The sequence below is a fragment of the Xylocopa sonorina genome, chromosome 12 (genome assembly GCF_050948175.1).
Source record: "Xylocopa sonorina isolate GNS202 chromosome 12, iyXylSono1_principal, whole genome shotgun sequence".
In the NCBI taxonomy this organism is placed as follows: domain Eukaryota; kingdom Metazoa; phylum Arthropoda; class Insecta; order Hymenoptera; family Apidae; genus Xylocopa; species Xylocopa sonorina.
In genome coordinates, this window is record NC_135204.1 from 7,725,206 (window position 1) to 7,745,280 (window position 20,075).

Below are 20,075 nucleotides of genomic sequence, written 5' to 3' on the forward strand. Positions count from 1 at the left end.
AAATATAGAAAACGGCTATTCTTATGTAACATAACTAAAAAAGAAAACTCTACACTACTCCCATTTATTCCTCTTTCTCCATTAATTTTACCGTATTATAAACCACCATTACGTTATCCTCTTAAGTAAACATACCGTTAATTAACAACTTTAAAATGCATGCGACATAAAAATTTTATTTTGGTACTTATCGAACGATGTTCTTTTTCTTTGCGATATACGTGTTAATTAATTTTCATCGTCGTCCTCGCAATAATCCCATTCCTCTTCCCGCGAGATCGGTCTAACCATTGATGGCGCCTGCAGCTCTTCCGGTTTCGAATCGCTCCCAAAGCCGTTCGAAATACCGCAACCGCATAAAAATCCTGCGAAAAAAAAAAGTTATTCATTAATTAGCAATCTGATCCTGCTGAAGAAAAGTAGAAAGAAAATATTTGTTTAATATCTATAATGAACCTCTGATCTTGCTCATTAAATTTTCACCCTTTTCAACTTCTTCCTCCTCGTCGCCCAACTTTTGCATCACATTTTGGTAAAATGTAAGTCCAATGTCCATAGCGTGATTGATTATGAATTGGGCGGTGCAAAGAATCATAATGAGCAATATAGGTAAACATAAAGTGGTTTCTACGTCGTCCAAGAAGAGATTCAACCATTCCGGTAACAGATCGCAGCTCATCTTCGTTCGGAAATGCTCTTAACGAAATTCCGAAAGTCGTTGAAGTCTAACCTTGAGTGTAATCTTTAATTGTTCCTCGCAAAAGTAACAAAGATCTCCTCTTGACACGTAGCGTTGTCAAAGCATGTCCGGTTTCGAAACAATTCCGTGAACCATATTCTTGTCAATTTAGCCAAAGAGAAAAGTCATTGCCGAAATATACGTGAACGTCACTTTCGCAGAATGAAGAATCTGGTTCAAAAGCTGAACGTTTCGCAGGATCGATTATCAAATCAGTGATGTATCGATTCTGCTGAACCGCGAAAATGGATATAATTTTAAATGGACGTATGATGAAGAAAATACTTGATGTCGTTGACATAGTTTGATATCCAATGATCTCAATTTATATGCAACTAATTTTTGTGTTATTAATTTCATAACAGAAACTATTGTTTTGATTGTACTTATTAAATGATAACACAGGAGAAAATAAAAGAATTAAAAAGTTGTAAAGTTGTCTAATTCTTCAGGGAGGCCTATCTGTGGCGCCATCTAGTATGAAGGAAGAAAAGCTTATAACATAACCATAATCACACTGTGAGTTAATAATAATGTTTCACATGGATTTAAACAATTAAATCAGTGATACTATATATGAATTTCGAATTACTTTAACAGCTCAAAAGCAAAATGTCTACTCGTTTGTAAGTACAGATATCCTTACAATAATAATTAGTGCTTCGAGTAAATTCAATGAAAAATTTAGTAGAAATAAATTGCTTGATATTAACATAATTTCAATCAATGTTACAGCTATCCTTTATATCAACCTGGCAATCCACAGCTTAGGGTATTTCTTCCAAATTTTTGGATGAAACTGGTGAGACCAGAACACGACCAACCAAAAAATGTAGTACAGTTCCACTGTTCTATGGAGATGACCAGGTACGATGTAAAAAACTATTTGGAAAAAATTTATAATGTCAATCCTGTGCACGTGAGAACCAGAATTGCTCTTGGGAAAACGAGGAGGATACAAAAATTTATTATGAAGGAAGACGACGTGAAAGTGGCTTACATCGTTCTAGTAAATATTAATAAATGAAAACGAAAATATCTACAATACCAAGTGATTTGTTCCGTGTAAAGAATCGATAAATTTTGTATCATTGCAGCCGAAAAACGAATCATTCACATTTCCGGACCTACTTCCTGCAGTAGCCACGGACGAAGATAAACATAAAGAAAGAATACAGGAACTAGAAAACAACTACAAACAGTTTACAAAACCTAGTAAAGTACCCGGTTTCCCCAGCTGGTTTAGAGGATAAAACTGCCAGCATAGTACCAAGAATAAGATAAAGTCTACTAAAGCTAATCTGTATTTTTTCATGTAATACTGCTACACTTATTACAATAACTTAATACTGTTATCTAATAATTGTATTACATAGACATAATATTAAATTAACAATGAAAGAATATGGAATAATATCTATGTAATAACACAAATAAAAGTAAAAATAATAATAACAAAATTAAAAAAACATATCAACGTACCTATACATGATTTTTAACGTATAGTCATGTAAGATATATATTCATCTCCCTTTACCGTTTAACTCAAAATTCAGTCAGCATAAAACCGCAGGATTTACACTGGGGACATTGTGTAATATCCAACAAAAAAACTGTCTGAAAAAAAAAGAAACAAACGCTTAGAGGGAAAAGAAAATTAAACAGACCTTACGAAGATTAAAATTAAAATATAACTTTGGAGAATGCAAACGACTCTTTCCGATACATGCGTCACACCTGTGGATGAATAGGGCAGAAATGACGTACTCTGCCCTTTGTCCAGTAACCACAAACATTGCACAGTACAAAACCGTAAGGCCTATGGCACAGGCATGTATTCTTAGATACATTGTTTTGAGCAATACCTCTTCCTCTTCCTCTTCCTCTTCCTCTTCCCATGCTCATTGTTAATGCATTAGTCTTACCAACTTTTGCATTGCCACACATTTTGTTCATCCTTGATTAAATGTTATTCAACGTTCATTATTTACGACATTTGAAGCATGTAATTTCGAAGAAAATAATAACATAACAGCTTATACGTTCGTACATGTAAATGCGCAACTCGGATGTTTTCTTTGCATAATGTTCGAGAACGCTAATAGAAATAGCGATGCAAACAATTCGATCTATTTAATAAATACTTTCTAAAATGCGGCTTAGCTGACGAAAGACGCATTTCGAATCGTAAACTCATGACACGAATTCCTGTGCGCAAACATGATTCACTCGCAACTGCGACGCTTTTGGTGCTCTCGAGGGGCCTTTAATTTCCGGTGCGCGAGTAATAATCGTCTCTTTGTGGCCGGCTTTTAACGCTTAATTCGCGTCGTTTCGACAAAATGAGACGACATTCTTGACTACGCGTCTAACATTCGTGTAAGAACGTAACGAAACAATGTACAGAAGAAAACAATTCGACGGTCACTATAATGACACCTTAAAACTACAGCGATTATACACGCGAAATACCTGGGAAGTAGTCAGATCTGTCTCACTGTATCTTCTCGATGGTCCTTCGCTGATCTTCTCCAAAAAACGTTCTACGTTTTTCTTCTCAGACAGCTTGTCGTTTGTTGAAAGGATAAGGAGCACGATCGCGCAACGATCTTCCCGCTCGACACGCTCGCGCGTTTCTGGCACGTGAAACGTCCGACCTATACAGTTGAAAATAAATAAGCGCGACGTAAACACACTTGAAATCAGCCGATTATCTTACAATGCATTGCCGAACTTCTCAAGCCGAACTAACCCGAACGAATCAGATCCTTAATGATTTAACCAAATTTTAACCTTTCCTTGCGAGGATACCCAGATTATTCTATGAAATGGAAACTAAAATTCTGATCGTATCTGAAGCATGTTACAGCATAAATAATCATGGCGAGAAGGTAAAATAATGATTGATCTATTAACATTAAGACATTGAGCATAATGTAACATAAATCATGAATTTAAATAATTTAATCATCATATGATTGATAGCGAGTTAAGTTACGATCGGAACTTAAGAAATGTAATTACAAATGTATGCAATAAAATATGCGTACATTATGCAAAAAAGAAAGTAGGGCAACGAGTAAATGGTTCAGTAAATTAAACGCAGCAAAATTAATCGATACTATTTAACGCGAATTTTATTCTCGACTTACTTTTGCTGCTTATTTATCACACTCCTCGGGAGTAATTTGAAGAACTCTTGTATCCACGGTGAATCGATCTAACTGGTAGTACCAGAGGATATGGCGACCGGTGTGGTGGCGGAAAATAAACGTTTTGCAAATCTGAGTATCTCTACCAATCATGGCAGGTAAAGAATGAAGAGAAATAGAAAATGACGGAAAACACGAACCGTATCAGTTCATGCAATAGTTTAGAAAAAAAAGCGCGATTATTGCAACGATAAATGATTAGCTATCGTTGCTTCTTGTTTGTAAAGAGATTCAAGAAATTCAAAAAGATTCAGAGAACTTCAAAGAATCGTTATTTTGCAGGATATCGACAGGTGGAACAGATAAAACGAAAGTGACGTTTTGTACGGACGTGGAGAAGACGGTGATAGTACATAACTTCGAGAAGAGGGGATGGGTGCAAGTTGGTCCCGAAGATGATTGGAATTTTTATTGGTAACACTCATATTTAATGAAATAAAAAATAGCATTTTACGAAAAAAACTTTTTCATTGTATAGGGCGGTCACACAGTCGTGCAGAAATATATTCAGCGTGGAAACCGGATATAGGATGGACGACAAACAGTTGAATACCTCTTCTTTTAAAACAGACAAACTTTCACGGACTTCGATCAAATATAATTAGTCTTTTTTCTTTTTAGGATGATTAATCATTTCCCGAATCATTACGAACTTACACGGAAAGATCTGTTGGTGAAAAATATAAAGCGTTACCGGAAGGAATTAGAGCGCGAAGGAAATCCTCTGGCAGAAAGAGGCGATGGCCCAGGGAAATATCTTTACCTCGATTTCATACCAGTCACATTCGTTTTGCCGGCAGGTAGATTATCATTAGTATAGTGACTGTTATAATTACCGTGTTTAAAATGAGACATTTTTACGTAGATTATAACATGTTCGTGGAGGAATACCGGAAGTCGCCACAGAGCACGTGGATCATGAAGCCGTGCGGGAAATCACAGGGTGCTGGGATATTTCTGATAAACAAACTGAGCAAATTGAAGAAATGGTCTCGAGAGGCGAAAAACCCGTTCAATCCTAATTTGACAAAAGAATCATACGTGATATCTAGGTACACAAGATTCGATCGAGGTTTGCAATTGAATGAGTTAGAATTCCTTTTGATATTTGCAACAAACGCATAGGTACATAGACAATCCACTTCTCATCGGTGGCAAGAAATTCGATCTCCGTTTGTACGTTCTCATTACGTCTTTTCGACCATTGAAAGCGTATCTATTCAAACTGGGATTCTGTCGATTCTGTACAGTCAAATACGACACAAGTATTCAAGAGCTGGATAACATGTACGTGCACTTGACGAACGTATCCGTACAAAAGCATGGCGTAAGTGAATTATATACTACCTTCTTTAAACAAAAACGAATAAATTGAAACGGCATAAAGTTTCAGCGAGAGCGTTCCTGTTTCAGGAGGAGTATAATAGCAAACACGGGGGTAAGCTGAGCGTACACAATTTGAGATTGTATTTGGAGAGCACGCGTGGAAAAGCAGTCACGCAGAAGCTGTTCGCTAACATCACTTGGTGCATCGTGCATTCTTTGAAAGCTGTCGCTCCTGTTATGGCAAACGATCGACACTGTTTCGAATGCTACGGCTATGATATCATCATCGATAATGACCTTAAGCCGTGGCTCATAGAGGTTCACTTAATCTGTTGATAACTCCTTTAACTTCTACTTGAAACGATCGTTGCGTCACAAGTCGTACGTCACAGTACGAGTTGCACACAGTAACGCAATTACGAATACAATGTAGAATTCCGAATTTTCTCTTCGCTTACTTTATTTCATTTTACAGTACTATTCTACAAATTGAGCTGAATTCTGTATATTTTCAGGTGAACGCGTCTCCATCGCTCACCTCTACCACAGTGAACGATCGAATATTAAAATACAAATTAATCGACAACATAATCTCGATCGTAATACCACCCGACGGTGTCCCTGAGTAAGTTTCTGCAAAATTCGTTTCCACGAAACACCCTTCTCGGTTTTAATTAAACTTGATCCCATCCAGCGTGAAATGGAACAAATGTCCGCCGCCTGAAGCGTTAGGAAATTTCGAGCTTCTCCTGGACGAAGACATATGCGCTCAAGAGGAGAAGGAGTCTGGGAAGTATCGTGGCTCCTCGAGCAAATGGAAATAAATATCCGTTTGTCGCAGTATTAAAAAGGAGAAATTCACAATAGACGTACGTTGTTTTCCGAGAAATTAGTATCCCCTGGATCGTACGGAGACACGAGGCATGCGTAGATGCAACAGGCATGGTCCGCGGGCTACGGCGTCAAAGCGCATGTACCAAATCTTCGAAATACATATATTCCGGCCAGTTTGTTTTGCTCGCGCACAACACAATTTATCGTAACTCGTCGAGATTTCCGGAAAGGAAAGAAACGCGGACATCGAGGATATCGAATCGTGTAATAAATAACCGACGCGTTAATACCAACGCGTTATGTGAATCGGTATATTAGGGGATGACTCCTAGTCAGGAATGTCTTGGATGTATTCTAAGCGATGTTCTATTCGATGTGTGACCACCTTACGCAAAGTTTCTGATTGAGTTTACAAATAATATCCCTTCATCGGCAGTCTAATCTTAATTTCTTTCTAGTAAAATCAAATCATGTCAATTGGACGTAACGTTTTTTGTCGTTAAAACAATCGTCTGTAAAGAGAATGGAGGATTGTTTGTGTAAACAGGTGTTATACGTGAGCACGAAGTTCCTGACAATCGCAGTGGTTTTTCAAATATTGTGTTTCGTCAACGTTTTACCAGGTGAGTTTATAATATTTAATCAAGCGTTGTGAATAAATAATATCCAAGTATGCAAGTGAAATGTAAAAAATTGAAAATGTTAATCCCCTTTCTTTCTCTCTCCCTTGTGTATATTTTGCTGAACAATTTTATTAACCTACTGTTAACTGTAAAACAAGAATGAAAATTTGGGAACGTAAAACCGTGAAATCGTGTATCCAGCCTGCCCCTTTTTGATGTCACGAGCAGTTGCGCGTATGAATGAAATAATCATACTTTCTGTGCGATTTGTTTCGACGGCTGGCACAGCAACGACTTCTTCTACTCGCTTGGCGCGATGACGTCTGATTGTTTCACTTGGAACGTTTCGATTTCCCAATTTCCCCTTCGGTTTACCTCTCGATCGTTTCTGGAAAATTCGAAAAAAAACTTGTATCAAATATCAGTTCTGTTCTGTTCCGGTGATCCAGCGGATTATGAATACTCCCCGATGGTCTACAATGTCGGCGTCCTCATGGCTTCTCATCTGAACAGTCCTTTCGATCTCGAGAGATGTGGACCAGCCGTGGACCTCGCCTTGGCTGAAGTAAACGAATTTTTGAGTGTCCACAACGTGAAATTACGCAAAGTTGAAGAAAGGTAGGATCGACAGAGTGCAACCCTCGTCTGTTCTCTCTCTGCAAATCATTCTTTACTTTCTAAGTGGTGTTTCGTGTTGTAAGTGTAACAAAAACTTGACTTTATCTTTTCATCGAGTGTTCGATGCATTATGGAAAATAGTGTGCACGTCAATTGATATTCCGCTTGCGTAGAAAAAAAAGGCGATGCATGTCCTAGATTACGAGTACGCGTGACCCTACGTAAGTTGATTCGCCGCTGACCACGCGTTGCCATCGCTTCCATGTCATTACATTAATTCAATTGCACAGACGTTCAGCGCAAAAACCAGGCGTTCAACGGCGAGATTCGTTGAATATACGATCATGGCTATGCGGGACCAGAAGAATTTTCTGAAATTCCAACTGAGATCCATGAAATATATTCAGAGAGAACATTAGCAATTCATGAATGCAACATGAACAAGTTCTGAATGATGCAAATTAATTAACTGATATTGACTGGCAAATATTGAATGTTAAAGAATACAGAGCTCTCATTTCCGAGCACTAACGAGTACCGAGAATACTAGACAATAGAGGTACTGAACATCACAGAGGTATTAAACACTCAAAGTAGCTACCACGAGTACCAAATACCAAAAGAGCCAAGCACAGAAAGATCCAAATGATCAAGCATACCCAATATCAAAGCTACATTGCGTATAAAGTACAAGGTACCATCTGTTACACCCTAATACATCAAGTACCAAGCATTTCCAGGCAAATATAAACAACTAAAATCCCCAAGCCAAATTCTTATTTGTCCAATCCTCGATCAGCACACGAAGGAATTAGAATAATCTAGCGGAATTAGTTAACCCAGGTTACAATTCGTTAACGAAGGGTGGGACGAAGGGCAAGAATCGTCCGAGCACGATAATATCCCGTGGACCCGGTCAGTAATCCAATCATTGCCCATTCACCGATACGATTAATCTATCATTATCTCGGACACGTTCTTTACACACGGAATGACACTGCATCTCTGCCAGCCCCTAACAATTATCAATCACACAACGCGTACGTGCGTTTCGAACGTTCCACGGATTCCCCGAGGAGGGTAGGATACATCCCGCGCCGGCGGCCAGCCGCCACCTCCCTCGATTCGATCGTTCTCCTTTCCCTTCGGCCCTGTAATTCGATCACCTTCGATGTGTTTGCACGTTGGAACACGATCATCCATCAACTCGTTTACCACCCTCTGTGCCTTTCTTGATATTGTTTGATTCCGACAAACGCTGCCCCGCGCCACGTCGTTCTCCTCTTCCCACGATCTTCGACTTGGAATCGTATCGCGGGAAAAACGGCACACGGTGAACACGTGGTAACTCGAACTTGGCGCATACTGTAAATGTTGGACAGGGAGTTAGAAGGAGCCTTCATTTCTCTTTTCATTATTGCAAATCGTTTTCCTCTAATGAGATTGATCGAATTAAATATTGAAGAAACAGGAAAAGACGGGTTCGATACTTTGTCCGTGGCTTGTACGTACTGGGTGTAGCATTCTGTTGTATCGTTTCCAGCTATCCATCATGCAGCGGTGCCGAGGCACCGGGTTTGGCGGCCGACATGCACTTCCGGGACAACGTGATCGCGTTTATCGGTCCAGCTTGCGCTTTCGCCCTCGAACCCGTGGCGAGGCTCGCCGCCTACTGGAACACTCCCATAATCACGGGAATGGGTGACCAAGTACCGTATATTCTCAATAATTACAACTTTCCGTGGTGTAATTGTTAATTTTCGTAACGCAGAGTAACAGCCTACTCTAATTATGATAGATTCTAGTGTCTTAAGAGGTAATCAATTTCTAGAATTAATAAGTAGATGATAAATTAGTTCTAATTGCTTTAATTAATCTAATAGAGAGTCAATTGTGCTAATAATAGCACTGTTTTCTATTGAGAAGAAGAAAAAAGAAGGAAATATAAAATTGCTATCGTTCGTGTAATAACGATTTACAGTGTACACATGTCTACGAATAAAAATTGCAAAATGTACGACGATAAGAATGATTACATTCGTACATGTATTAATTCGTCTAATTATGGTGTTTCCGAACAATCAAGCCACCGTCGGAAGGGGAACTCTCTGTAACATCTGGCATTCTCGGCAGGATCAATAAATGGAAAAACGAAAGCTCGGTAAGATGATTCTAAACGCGGTTCTACGTTCGTTACGTTAATTGATCGCGTTATTCGCCTAATTATCGCGTGCAACGGGCTCGTTCGGCCGGGAAAATAATACGAGAATGCGCCTCCCGATACTTCTTTCCTATTTACGACACAATTAATATCCTTAATTAGTCGCGCGCTTGTTAAGATCAGCTCAGAGTACAATGAAAAAATAGTAACTCGAGGGAAGAAGAATCTGACCTGGATCTTTCACAATTTCTTTCTTTCTTTAAGGGAATCTTTAAAGACAAAACCAAGTATCCCACTCTGACCAGGATGTCCTATTGCCAGTGCCGACTTCGATTGGTATTCTCCAGTATCTTCAAGGAATTCGGATGGTCCCACGTGGCATTGTTACTGGATAGATCGGATTTGTTCTCGTGGACGGTCGGGAAGAATTTGGAGTACGGTTTGAGGAAAGATGGACTGCTGAAATTCGTCAGGGAACTCGATGGAAATTCCGAGGACGAGTCGTACCACTTCTATCTACGCGACGCTAGTATGTACGCAAGAGGTAATTACCACGAATGTATCTGAATCGTAAAACTGGCTTCTGTTTCAATAATGCTCGCGGGATCTGTTCGATAGTGTTGATCCTTAGCGTTCGAGGGGCTCTGGTCAGGAAGTTCATGTTGGCAGCGCACGATTTGGAAATGACAAGAGGCGATTGGGCGTTCCTCGACGTTGAGATATTTCAAGTAAGAAATTCCACACGTACTGGAGGAATGCATGAAATTTGAACAGCCGTTCAACCTATAAATACATTAAATAAGTATTTAAATTTAAACATTAAGAAATTTGAATTCAAATTTAAATATTAAAATAGTGAAATATTTAAACGTAAATCAGGGTTCCTATTGGGGCGACCACGATTGGGAAGTCGGGGACGAGGACGACTCCATCGCGAGGAAAGCCTACGAAGCCCTGCTCAGAGTGTCTCTTTTGCAACCGACCAGTCCAAGGTTCCAGGACTTCGCTGAAAGTGTCCGGCAAAGGGCTCAAACCGACTACAATTACACATTCTCGGAAGGAGAAGAAGTAAAGGAGAACTAAATACAAATTCCTACCATAAATCTAAAATTAATTAAAAGGCGATACAACTTACACGATAACGAATTCATCCAGGTGAATTTCTTTATTGGAGCCTTCTACGATGGCGTCTATTTGCTTGGGATAGCGCTGAACGAAACTCTAGCCGAGGATGGGGACATCAGGGACGGCATATCGATAACGAGGAGGATGTGGGACCGGGACTTCATTGGTATTACAGGACACGTGAGGATCGACGACAATGGTGACCGCGACGCGGACTATAGCATCCTGGATTTAGATCCTATCACTGGAAGGTCAGCGTCAATTAAGCCAACCATTCCTCAGATGCGTTCGCCATGCTAATCAAGCGGCATTCTGCTAGCCAGCTGGGCACATTCAGTTTGAAAGCGTCATCCCTTCGAAATCTCCCTCCCATTTCCTTTTGAATTCGAAACTGAATCTCTGATGAGGCAATTATGCATGCCTGGCCAGTTGAAAATAGCAAGGACAAATCCAACCATTTTGTGACAACAACTTCCCTACGAAATAGCTGACACACGGCACCAGCGATGCGTTGAGATAACGTTAGCGTGATATGTCTAGGTTTGAAGTGGTGGCACACTACTTGGGATTGAATCGTGAGTACAGTCCAGTGGCTGGGAAGAAGATTCACTGGCCTGGCGGGAGAGAAGGTCCACCAGCTGATGTTCCTGAATGCGGATTTTTAGGAAACGACCCAGTCTGCACCTCGAGAACGGAGGCGTACACTTTCGTCGCTTACGCCAGTTTAGCCCTCGCCGTGTTTCTGCTTGTTGCTGTTGCTGCAACCTGTGTGTTATACAGGCTAGTTATCTTTTGCCATGTACTGTTAAAGTTTATAATATTTTGATGTGAATGATTGGTAAATTATTGTGCGACTTTACAGGCATCTGAGACTGTCAGCTGATCTGAACAACATGTCCTGGAGGATCAGACCTGAAGAACTGCTTCTGGAGATAGGGAAACCCTTTTCTTCGAAGATCAATCTGCACCAAGCGATAGCTGAGGTGAGTGTAAGCGATTAAAATAAAAATCCCACAGTAAATTGTATTGTATCCCTTCAGAATTTCGGTCTGGAGCAGCGTATTCGTCGAGGTTCGCAATTCAGTTGCGAGTCCTTACCACCAACCACGGTATTCACTACTATTGGAATTTATAAGGGAGAAAGAGTGGCCATTAAGAAGATTACTAAGAAGAAAGTTGTCGATGTCACGAAGAAATTGCTCTGGGAGATTAAACAAGTACGAGACGTCACTTCAGAGAATACTGTCAGGTATAAAGATAATGTATTGTATAATGAAAGTACATTTAACTATTAATGATTATAATTTCAATAACCATATGGAACATTGAAAATGAATTTCAGATTTATTGGTGCATGCCTCTGCTCCCCTTCGCCAACGGTATTAATTCTGACAGAGTATTGTCCTCGAGGTTCCCTGAAAGATGTACTAGAAAACGAAGCTATTAAATTAGATTGGAATTTTCGAATGTCTCTGATCCACGATATCGCCAAGGTAGAGCAGGTGCAGAAGTTATATCATACATTCATTTCATTTAACTCTATACAAGGCTAAATAAATTATATACTAGTTTAACATTTACTTAATTTTCTTCATTCACTCATCGATATTAATAAACAATTTTTATTTAACTACATTGCTAAAGAATCTAGAGGACAACAAATTATTTCTTTTTATAGGGAATGTCTTATCTTCATGCCAGCGAAGTTTCAGCTCACGGGAAGCTTCGATCCTGTAACTGTTTGATCGACGGTCGTTTCGTATTAAAGATTTCAGACTTTGGCCTTAAAACTCTCACCACGCCTTCAGACTTAATTATGGACGATAATTACTATGCTAGTACGTGAACAGAATTTGTAGGAAATGTATTAGAAATCGTTTGCTGTTGCTAATATTTATTTTCATAGAATTATTATGGATTGCACCGGAGCTGTTACCATTGACTGTGACACCTGGCAGCACAGCAACTCAGAAAGGGGATGTTTACAGCTTCGCGATCATCTTGGAGGAAATTGTCATCCGTGGTGGCCCATACGAATCTGTAAAATCATTCATGACTTCTCAGGAGGTATATAATGTACCAATATTATGATTATAGCTTCTACTACTCTTCGAATCTTACTACAATTGTACAAATCTTGCAAAGATCGTCAGTCGCGTCGCAGCATCAGAGACGCCACCATTCAGGCCGGAAGTGATGCCGAAAGACTGTCCACCAGACATCCTGTCTCTAATGGAGAGATGCTGGAACGAAGTCCCTGAAGAACGACCGTCATTTCATACAATTCGAGGAATTATACGTGGCATTATGAAGTAAACCTTAAAGAGACATTCAATGTCCGTTTAAAAAAATGTCCTTCAACTCAGGACCGTCCAATCTTTCAGGGGCTACTGTGAAAATTTAATGGACGATTTATTGAGACGTATGGAGCAGTACGCGAACAATTTAGAGGCCCTCGTGGAAGAAAAGACGGAACAGTTGAGTTTAGAGAAGCGACGAAGTGAAGAGCTTCTTTATCAAGTGCTGCCAAGGTAACGATAAGCTTGCGTATACATGATACATGAAAATCATGTTTAAATTATTACCTACCACTATTTTAATAACACAGACAAGTGGCTTGTCAGCTGATGGCTGGTGAACTGGTGCAGCCGGAGCAGTTCGAGTGCGTGACGATTTACTTCAGCGACATCGTTGGCTTCACAGCCCTCTGCGCGCAAAGCACGCCGATGGAAGTGGTAGATTTCTTGAACGATCTTTACAGCACGTTCGACCGCATCATTGAATTCTACGACGTCTACAAGGTACCTCGATGTCACTCGTGTGTTCATGAAAAATTGTAAAATTCAGGTGCATTAGTTAATATCACGCTTTACATGATTGAAACAAGGTAGAAACAATAGGAGACGCGTACATGGTGGTTTCCGGGTTACCAGAGAGGAACGGCGACGAGCATGCCAGGGAGATTGCTCTGATGACCCTGGCGATTCTTGATTCGGTGCGATCTTTCACGATAATGCACAAACAAAACGCACAGTTAAGCGTTCGAATCGGCGTGCACAGTGGTCCAGTCTGCGCCGGGGTTGTCGGCCAGAAGATGCCGCATTATTGTCTGTTCGGTGACACAGTGAACACTGCGTCGAGGATGGAGTCTTCAGGGCTACGTAAGTTACTTTTAACAATGAAATGTCTTCCTGACTCAAACTCGTCGTTCACGCGAAAACTTCTGTCGGTCGATTTTTTCACGTTTTCTTTTTTAACAAACGTTTAATGTAGCTCTGCGGATACACGTCTCTGAGGCAACGAAATGTATATTGGATAAATTTGGAACATTTGATTTGGAGCTCAGAGGTGAAGTGGAATTAAAAGGGAAAGGCAGAGTTACCTCCTACTGGTTAAAAGGTTGTTCAGAGCCGGATCCAAGACCTCCAACTCCAAAATACCGCAAGCATAGCGTCAGTACACCGGAAAATAATCTGAACCCGCTGATATTTCCGCACAACAACACGAACGGCCCGAAAACAAACAATAACACGTTCATTAATTTATCAGAGTTGCAACAAACCGTGTAATTACCGCGATTTTAACAGTAAACTGTAAAAAGCATTATTGTTCGATGGTAGACGTCCTCACAACTTAAATTATAATAACGGGACACGTAATTATAATAAATTTATTTAAATTTGTTTCTATTACAATATGTCAATTCGGGATTTTACATCAATAACATTTAATTTATACATAAATAGGAGAAATCTGCGATAGGCTTTTGTCGACAGGCATGTGCATTAAATTGTTCATTGAAAAATGTTAATATATTTTTTTATCTGTCTTCGAAACGGTTTTATTTTTAGATACCGATAGTGGTGCAATTTAATACACTTGTCTAGCAACAACTGATCTACGATGAAGCTTGGGTGAAATTAAAGAGTTGATAAAAAAAAAGAAGACTTCCTAAAATTTCAAATGAAAACTCGATATTGCACGTTTCAGCAAAAAAAGTGTTGTTTCCTGTGTATTACTTTTGCTACACAACCCCCCTTCCCCCCTGTGTCATACTATCCGCGCAGTGTAACTTCTCTTCTTCAATGTAGTATGTATGTATAGACTACAGCAGAATTAGCATCTTTATCTTTTATTATCGTTACTGTTAAACGCTACTAATAATCGATTATAAACCTCTCTGTGTGTGATCTATGTTCTTATCGCTGTGTTAAATCTAAAAAGTTGTGTCAATTTATAATTCATCTTCCGTAAAATCTTGACAACAGCAACTGTTGCGCTCGAACTACTTGGATGCAAGGAACATTATTAGTCTGAAACAGAAAAATGCGATACACGCCTCGTTGTCAGGGTGTATATAAGAGTCAGATTCACGCGTACGAAGATTGTTAGCATCAAAAACATGCGAACGTAATGAAGACAATAGGTAAACTTTGCCATTACGAATCCCCAAACGTGTGCAAGAGATTAATGAGCGAACAAGTTTCCAAAAAAAGTGCAACAAAATAAGCGATTGATCGAGTGGTGGCAAATAAATCTTTGCATATGGAAACCTAGAACTTCGCATTGCGACAGAGTTCTCTTCTTTAAAACACCCACCTAATAAAGAGTTATCATATGTATATGATTACATTTTCTTACCTGAAACTAATAGCTCTTGCAGCAAGAAGTCTATTGCACTCTGCCGTATCAGGTAAAGGTAATGGTAAATAGGGACTTTCATTTTCTTGGTCTGTGAACTCGAATTTGTGTATTCTTGGTTGTACTTTCATGTCCCCGAATGGTCCTTTTAATATCAGATAATGAAGCGGTAGTGGATACGTTGTTTTCGTTTTTAAAATCAACTATAATGTATTAAAAAAATGTATTTCAAAAAGTGTCGATTTCCTTTCAGATTTGTGCTTCTTTTCTCTTTTTCTTTTTACGTACTTGATAGGTCATGTCTCTTTCAGAACTCTGAGTAGGATCACGCTGACTGTTGTTGATCCTAGCCTTTACTACCCATTGATTGTTAAACGCCGTGAAACGAGACGTTTCATAAAACAGTTTATGAACAAACTCGTCTGTGCGATACGGCTTCATTTGTAAATCTATAAAGGAGGAAATTCTACCGATAACTGGTATTCTTCGTCTTTGCTATTAAAAGTGGCAGAAAAGTATTGAAAGAGCAAGACAATCGTGAAGGTACATTATTAAAAAGAGGAACACAAATATAAATTGGTAGACGATTAAGTAAATCTGACGAAAAGGATTAATCCTTTTGCTCTGCTAGATGAAACAAAAATTAATATATCTCTTGTAGATTATTCAATTAAACTAGAGGACTAAAAGAGAGAGTTTTGAGGGCCTTAATACACGGGAAACTGATACAGACCGTTGAATGTGATTTTCTCGTACGACAAAAGATCAAAGACATTGTCATACAGCCTACGTTCTTCAAGGGTACGAGCATCGATATCGCGTAGAGCCTCCATGACGTCCAGTCCCGAACGATGTGGATGCACGCAGTGTGCCTCGTGTTCCGGACGCTCATGATTTGGTCCACGCCAAGGGCAACCGATTCTACTATACTTGCAGCTGGATATTCTACACGCGTGCATAATAAACAAACGTTAATATTACTTAGTCTAGTTCTAGGGTTCTGTTTTGATTACCTTTCTTCGCACATGGTCTCATGGCGTTCCAAGGAGTTCCTTGGGAACTCCTTCGCGCAGTATTGACATTCTGCTGGCAACTCGGACACTGCCTTCTCAACTGCCAGATTTCGAGACGGCGACGTCCTGCTGATCTCGATTCTGCAGTTGGGGCATGTCGCCATTTCATCTCTCAGTCTGGCATCTGCGAGGACATGAGTGAAGCAACCGGCACACATCAAGTGTCCATTTGTACACTGTGAACATTTTTGCAGTATGTATTACTAACATTCTTCACATCATTTTATTATTATTTTCTTTTTATGGTAGATAATACTATAATGCTATTTTAATCAGCCTGCGGTATTTCGTTAATATTTTGTAATGTATATACAGCTATGCGCTAAATTTAACTTTTTAATTATTTAGAAGCAAATGCACTTCTCCTCCCAACAAATTAGTTATCCTTTTAAATTTGGCACAAGCTGCCATACTATGGTCTCGCATTTTCTTTTTTTTCAATGTACATAATACAACCCTTATAACAAACGTTAGCCAAACTAGAGTAACAGAACTAATGTCATGTATATTACCATGATTTGATGTTTTTAAACCTGAAACACAAAATCGTAGTGGCACTATTAATAATTCAAGTTCAATAGATGTTTTTTTTTTTTTAAATAATGCGCGAATATTATATCACGAGAAGCAATTTGTCATTAATGCTGCCGATATTGATAATAGAAAGGAATAGAAAAGGATAATGATGCGTGGGACAAGTGAAAAAGGGTGTCGTAATGCGAAATAACTAACTAATAACCTTTAAGAATATTTATTTTCGTTCAATGCTTTCCAACTATACATGTTATACAGATTTTTCTGGAATGTATACGCTTTTTCTCTCTCTCACTCTCACTCTCTCACTATTAATCATAATTGATAAACATCAATTCCCACGCATAATGGGTCTACAATAACTCTTTCTCCTAGTAACTAATGTTTAGGTGAATATAGACCTTCTTCTTTTGCTTTGCTTCTTATACAATAAACGTAATATATTCTGTTAATTAGAAAAAACTATTGTTATACTATAAGCTAAAGGCTTCTATTCTCTTAATTGATTTTATTTGAGTGAAGTTAAAATTCTGATTAATATTGTATAGTATATGTATGTCTATACATATGCATCACTTATTAGAACCGAATGTTTGGATATGTTGTAACTACGAATTCACAAATGCATGAATACAACGTTCAAACTTGCGTACCATATTAAAAATAAACTTACACCGTACATGTGCCTCTATCATGGTTGGATTCAACGCAACATTCTTCTCACTGTTTTACACAGTTAATGAGGACAGCGAATATAGAATATGTTACATATATATTTATATGTATATTTATATATAGAAATATGTATATTGCCATTGATAAAAATTGGGAAAAAGAACTGAGAACAAAATATAAACAGAGTACGGGGTGAAATGTGAGATATACTACAAATTTAATAACAGAGGATTACTAAAAATGGGATTATTGGCATGCATGTATACATACAATAATTCTCTTTACTTATTTTCTCGCATGACTTAAAAAATTCGCCATAAATGTACATCGTTAGTGAGAATGACCATAACATGCATGCATAAATATGATGTCACTTTTACAATACAAACTATATGGAAAAAACAGTAGGGCAGTATTGTCTATCATAATATTAAACGTTTCTATTGGAAATTCCATTGCAAAATGTTATTTTTATACGTATGAGGACATTTTTATTCTCTTTTTTTCTTCAATTTTATAAATGTATATTTAACAGCAAAAGATAGTTGATAATTAAATTGTGGCATTTGTATTTGGCAAATTAAAGGCTGTTCTTCATACATCTGTTCTTTTTTTTCAAATGTTCAATATTATTCCTATTAGGGGAAACATATAGTTACCTACCTGTAATTAGATTATATTACTATCTTAAAGAAGACATAATATCGATTGATAAACATCTTTTGATTTTTCTAATAATAACAACAGAAAATGGGTTAAATTTTCCTTAAACATTTATATGATCAGGACTTAAGAACAAAAAAATTATTAACAATTCTCTTCCTGCAATGTTAGAAAAATAAAATTTTATTGTAAGGGTAAAAAACTAGTTAAAAGTGTGTTATGATTGTCAATAGAAAAGGAGGATAAGAAAAATGGGCAGAGTGAGAGAGAAAGAATTTAACACAGAAATAAAGTGATATTAAAGGCTGCTGTTAATCGTCTAAAAATTCAACAGAATTGCAACATGAATATAAAACCATCAGGGAAGTATACGTATTAAAAAACCAAGTCGTACAAGTAGAGAAGCAACATATAATAACTCCAGAATTTTCTTTGCGCCTCTCTTTTCCCAAGCAGAGATTCTCATTTTTGTTTGCCATTAATTCACTGTCGTTATATTTAATTGTTATTAAAAAAAAAATTAAACAGTATTATATACATTTAAACACAAAACACCAAACATTATTTCTATCTCGTGTGTACTAATACTTGATCGATTACGTGTACTATGCTTCGACGTTTCTCGCAACTACCAGAGGCACACACCGAAGACAATAAAGGACGATTTCGGTGGTGGACAGTCAAACAAACAGCCACGATGCACACTGTGCGATATCGTGGATTAATAAAAATAATAAATGATCCCTTTGCTGGGTTAATATCTATACGTACGTGTATATATGTATATATATATAGTACATATCGCACCGACGAGGTCACCTATCCGCCACTGGTGAAAATGTCGGATGGAAAGGAACGACGTCGTTAGAGGAACGATCGTCGGGGGCTCGTTATACCCACGAAACACCATGTTCGATAGAACGCATATTGATAAATTCGCGTCGTAACGTATAAGGCGGCACGTGTCGTGCAATATAGAGAACGTATTAGATGAAGAATATTTGGGACTTACCTGATAAACGGCCGCCTTGGGTAAATCGAGACAAACTGCGCAGCAGAGGATGCCGCCCAAGCGGTGTTCCAACTTTTGCTCGGTTTTCCCATCGTTCCGTGACAGTTTGCGACGCTTTTTGTCGGGCTCGAGGAAGTCCTCTATTTTCTCGAGATCGTCGCGGATCGGGGTGGCCTGAGGGGCCTGCTCCGAAACGCTACTCGACGATGCAGCTTCGTTGCTCGGGTCCGCCATATTGATTGTTTTGATTTTTCCTACGAACGAGCGTGAGATATGCGCAGATGTCAAACGCAGACCACGCAATAGTCTCCTAGATAGGGACAGCACCGATCCGATGCGAGCGAGCGACGTTATCGAACAGGTAGGTGTCTCGTTTGAGGGTTAGAAGCCGAGGCGCGTCCGTGTTTCCATGATACGTGACTATTTTAGCGATTTTATTCCCAACGAGGACACACCAAGTGGCCTTGGTTTAATTAAAAGATCCAACCGTAAGGGATTACGTGTATCGATAAACCGTCCCCATGTGAACTTTGTTACCGTCTGTTTGCCTCGATTGCCGCGTCGATACCATTCTTCGAAACTTATCACTTGATCCTCCGGTTGTGAGATCAACACGATTCGACCTCGTCTGAATATATTATTGCGCTATCTCTTTTAACACGACTTTGTTGAGATCGACACTTCAGACATTTGCAAAACAGATAATCATTAATGTCGAAATGTCTGCCGTCGATCTCGAGTTAATTCTCTTTTATTAAACAGTCTTAATAAATATATTATAAGTCGATAGTCGTGTATTTTGCGATCTAGTTAATTAATTCTCGTAATCGATCAGTTTT

General features: G+C 38.8%; 5 protein-coding genes across 5 annotated transcripts; 3 read left to right on the plus strand and 2 right to left on the minus strand.

Moving 5' to 3' along the window:
• Nucleotides 1-209: 209 nt before the first annotated feature.
• Nucleotides 210-957, minus strand: LOC143429842 (uncharacterized). The gene is made up of 2 exons (XM_076905653.1): nucleotides 457-957; nucleotides 210-365 (listed from the first exon to the last, which is right to left on the minus strand). The coding sequence occupies exons 1-2, from the start codon at nucleotides 677-679 to the stop codon at nucleotides 229-231; spliced, it is 360 nt and encodes a 119-aa protein (XP_076761768.1). The 5' UTR covers nucleotides 680-957; the 3' UTR covers nucleotides 210-228.
• A 268-nt stretch (nucleotides 958-1,225) lies between these two features.
• On the plus strand, nucleotides 1,226-2,212 carry Mrpl23 (mitochondrial ribosomal protein L23). The gene is made up of 3 exons (XM_076905483.1): nucleotides 1,226-1,365; nucleotides 1,475-1,748; nucleotides 1,837-2,212. Exons 1-3 carry the CDS (start codon nucleotides 1,352-1,354, stop codon nucleotides 1,990-1,992), a joined length of 444 nt encoding a protein of 147 aa, XP_076761598.1. The 5' UTR covers nucleotides 1,226-1,351; the 3' UTR covers nucleotides 1,993-2,212.
• A 1,769-nt stretch (nucleotides 2,213-3,981) lies between these two features.
• On the plus strand, nucleotides 3,982-6,124 carry Ttll1b (Tubulin tyrosine ligase-like 1B). Its single transcript, XM_076905878.1, has 9 exons — nucleotides 3,982-4,049; nucleotides 4,234-4,365; nucleotides 4,430-4,495; nucleotides 4,573-4,751; nucleotides 4,817-5,003; nucleotides 5,077-5,278; nucleotides 5,365-5,595; nucleotides 5,793-5,902; nucleotides 5,972-6,124. The coding sequence occupies exons 1-9, from the start codon at nucleotides 3,982-3,984 to the stop codon at nucleotides 6,099-6,101; spliced, it is 1,305 nt and encodes a 434-aa protein (XP_076761993.1). The 3' UTR covers nucleotides 6,102-6,124.
• Nucleotides 6,125-6,596: 472 nt separating this feature from the next.
• On the plus strand, nucleotides 6,597-14,324 carry LOC143429976 (atrial natriuretic peptide receptor 1). Its single transcript, XM_076905877.1, has 19 exons — nucleotides 6,597-6,734; nucleotides 7,184-7,352; nucleotides 8,896-9,061; nucleotides 9,439-9,513; nucleotides 9,778-10,057; nucleotides 10,132-10,241; nucleotides 10,393-10,581; nucleotides 10,669-10,889; nucleotides 11,179-11,418; nucleotides 11,501-11,621; nucleotides 11,679-11,887; nucleotides 11,981-12,131; nucleotides 12,317-12,476; nucleotides 12,545-12,705; nucleotides 12,784-12,950; nucleotides 13,023-13,169; nucleotides 13,247-13,439; nucleotides 13,526-13,799; nucleotides 13,912-14,324. Exons 1-19 carry the CDS (start codon nucleotides 6,635-6,637, stop codon nucleotides 14,205-14,207), a joined length of 3,429 nt encoding a protein of 1,142 aa, XP_076761992.1. The 5' UTR covers nucleotides 6,597-6,634; the 3' UTR covers nucleotides 14,208-14,324.
• LOC143429975 (zinc finger TRAF-type-containing protein 1 homolog) lies at nucleotides 14,295-19,776 on the minus strand. The gene is made up of 6 exons (XM_076905876.1): nucleotides 19,237-19,776; nucleotides 16,293-16,528; nucleotides 16,013-16,224; nucleotides 15,568-15,728; nucleotides 15,280-15,482; nucleotides 14,295-14,951 (listed from the first exon to the last, which is right to left on the minus strand). The coding sequence occupies exons 1-6, from the start codon at nucleotides 19,468-19,470 to the stop codon at nucleotides 14,924-14,926; spliced, it is 1,074 nt and encodes a 357-aa protein (XP_076761991.1). The 5' UTR covers nucleotides 19,471-19,776; the 3' UTR covers nucleotides 14,295-14,923.
• Nucleotides 19,777-20,075: the final 299 nt, after the last annotated feature.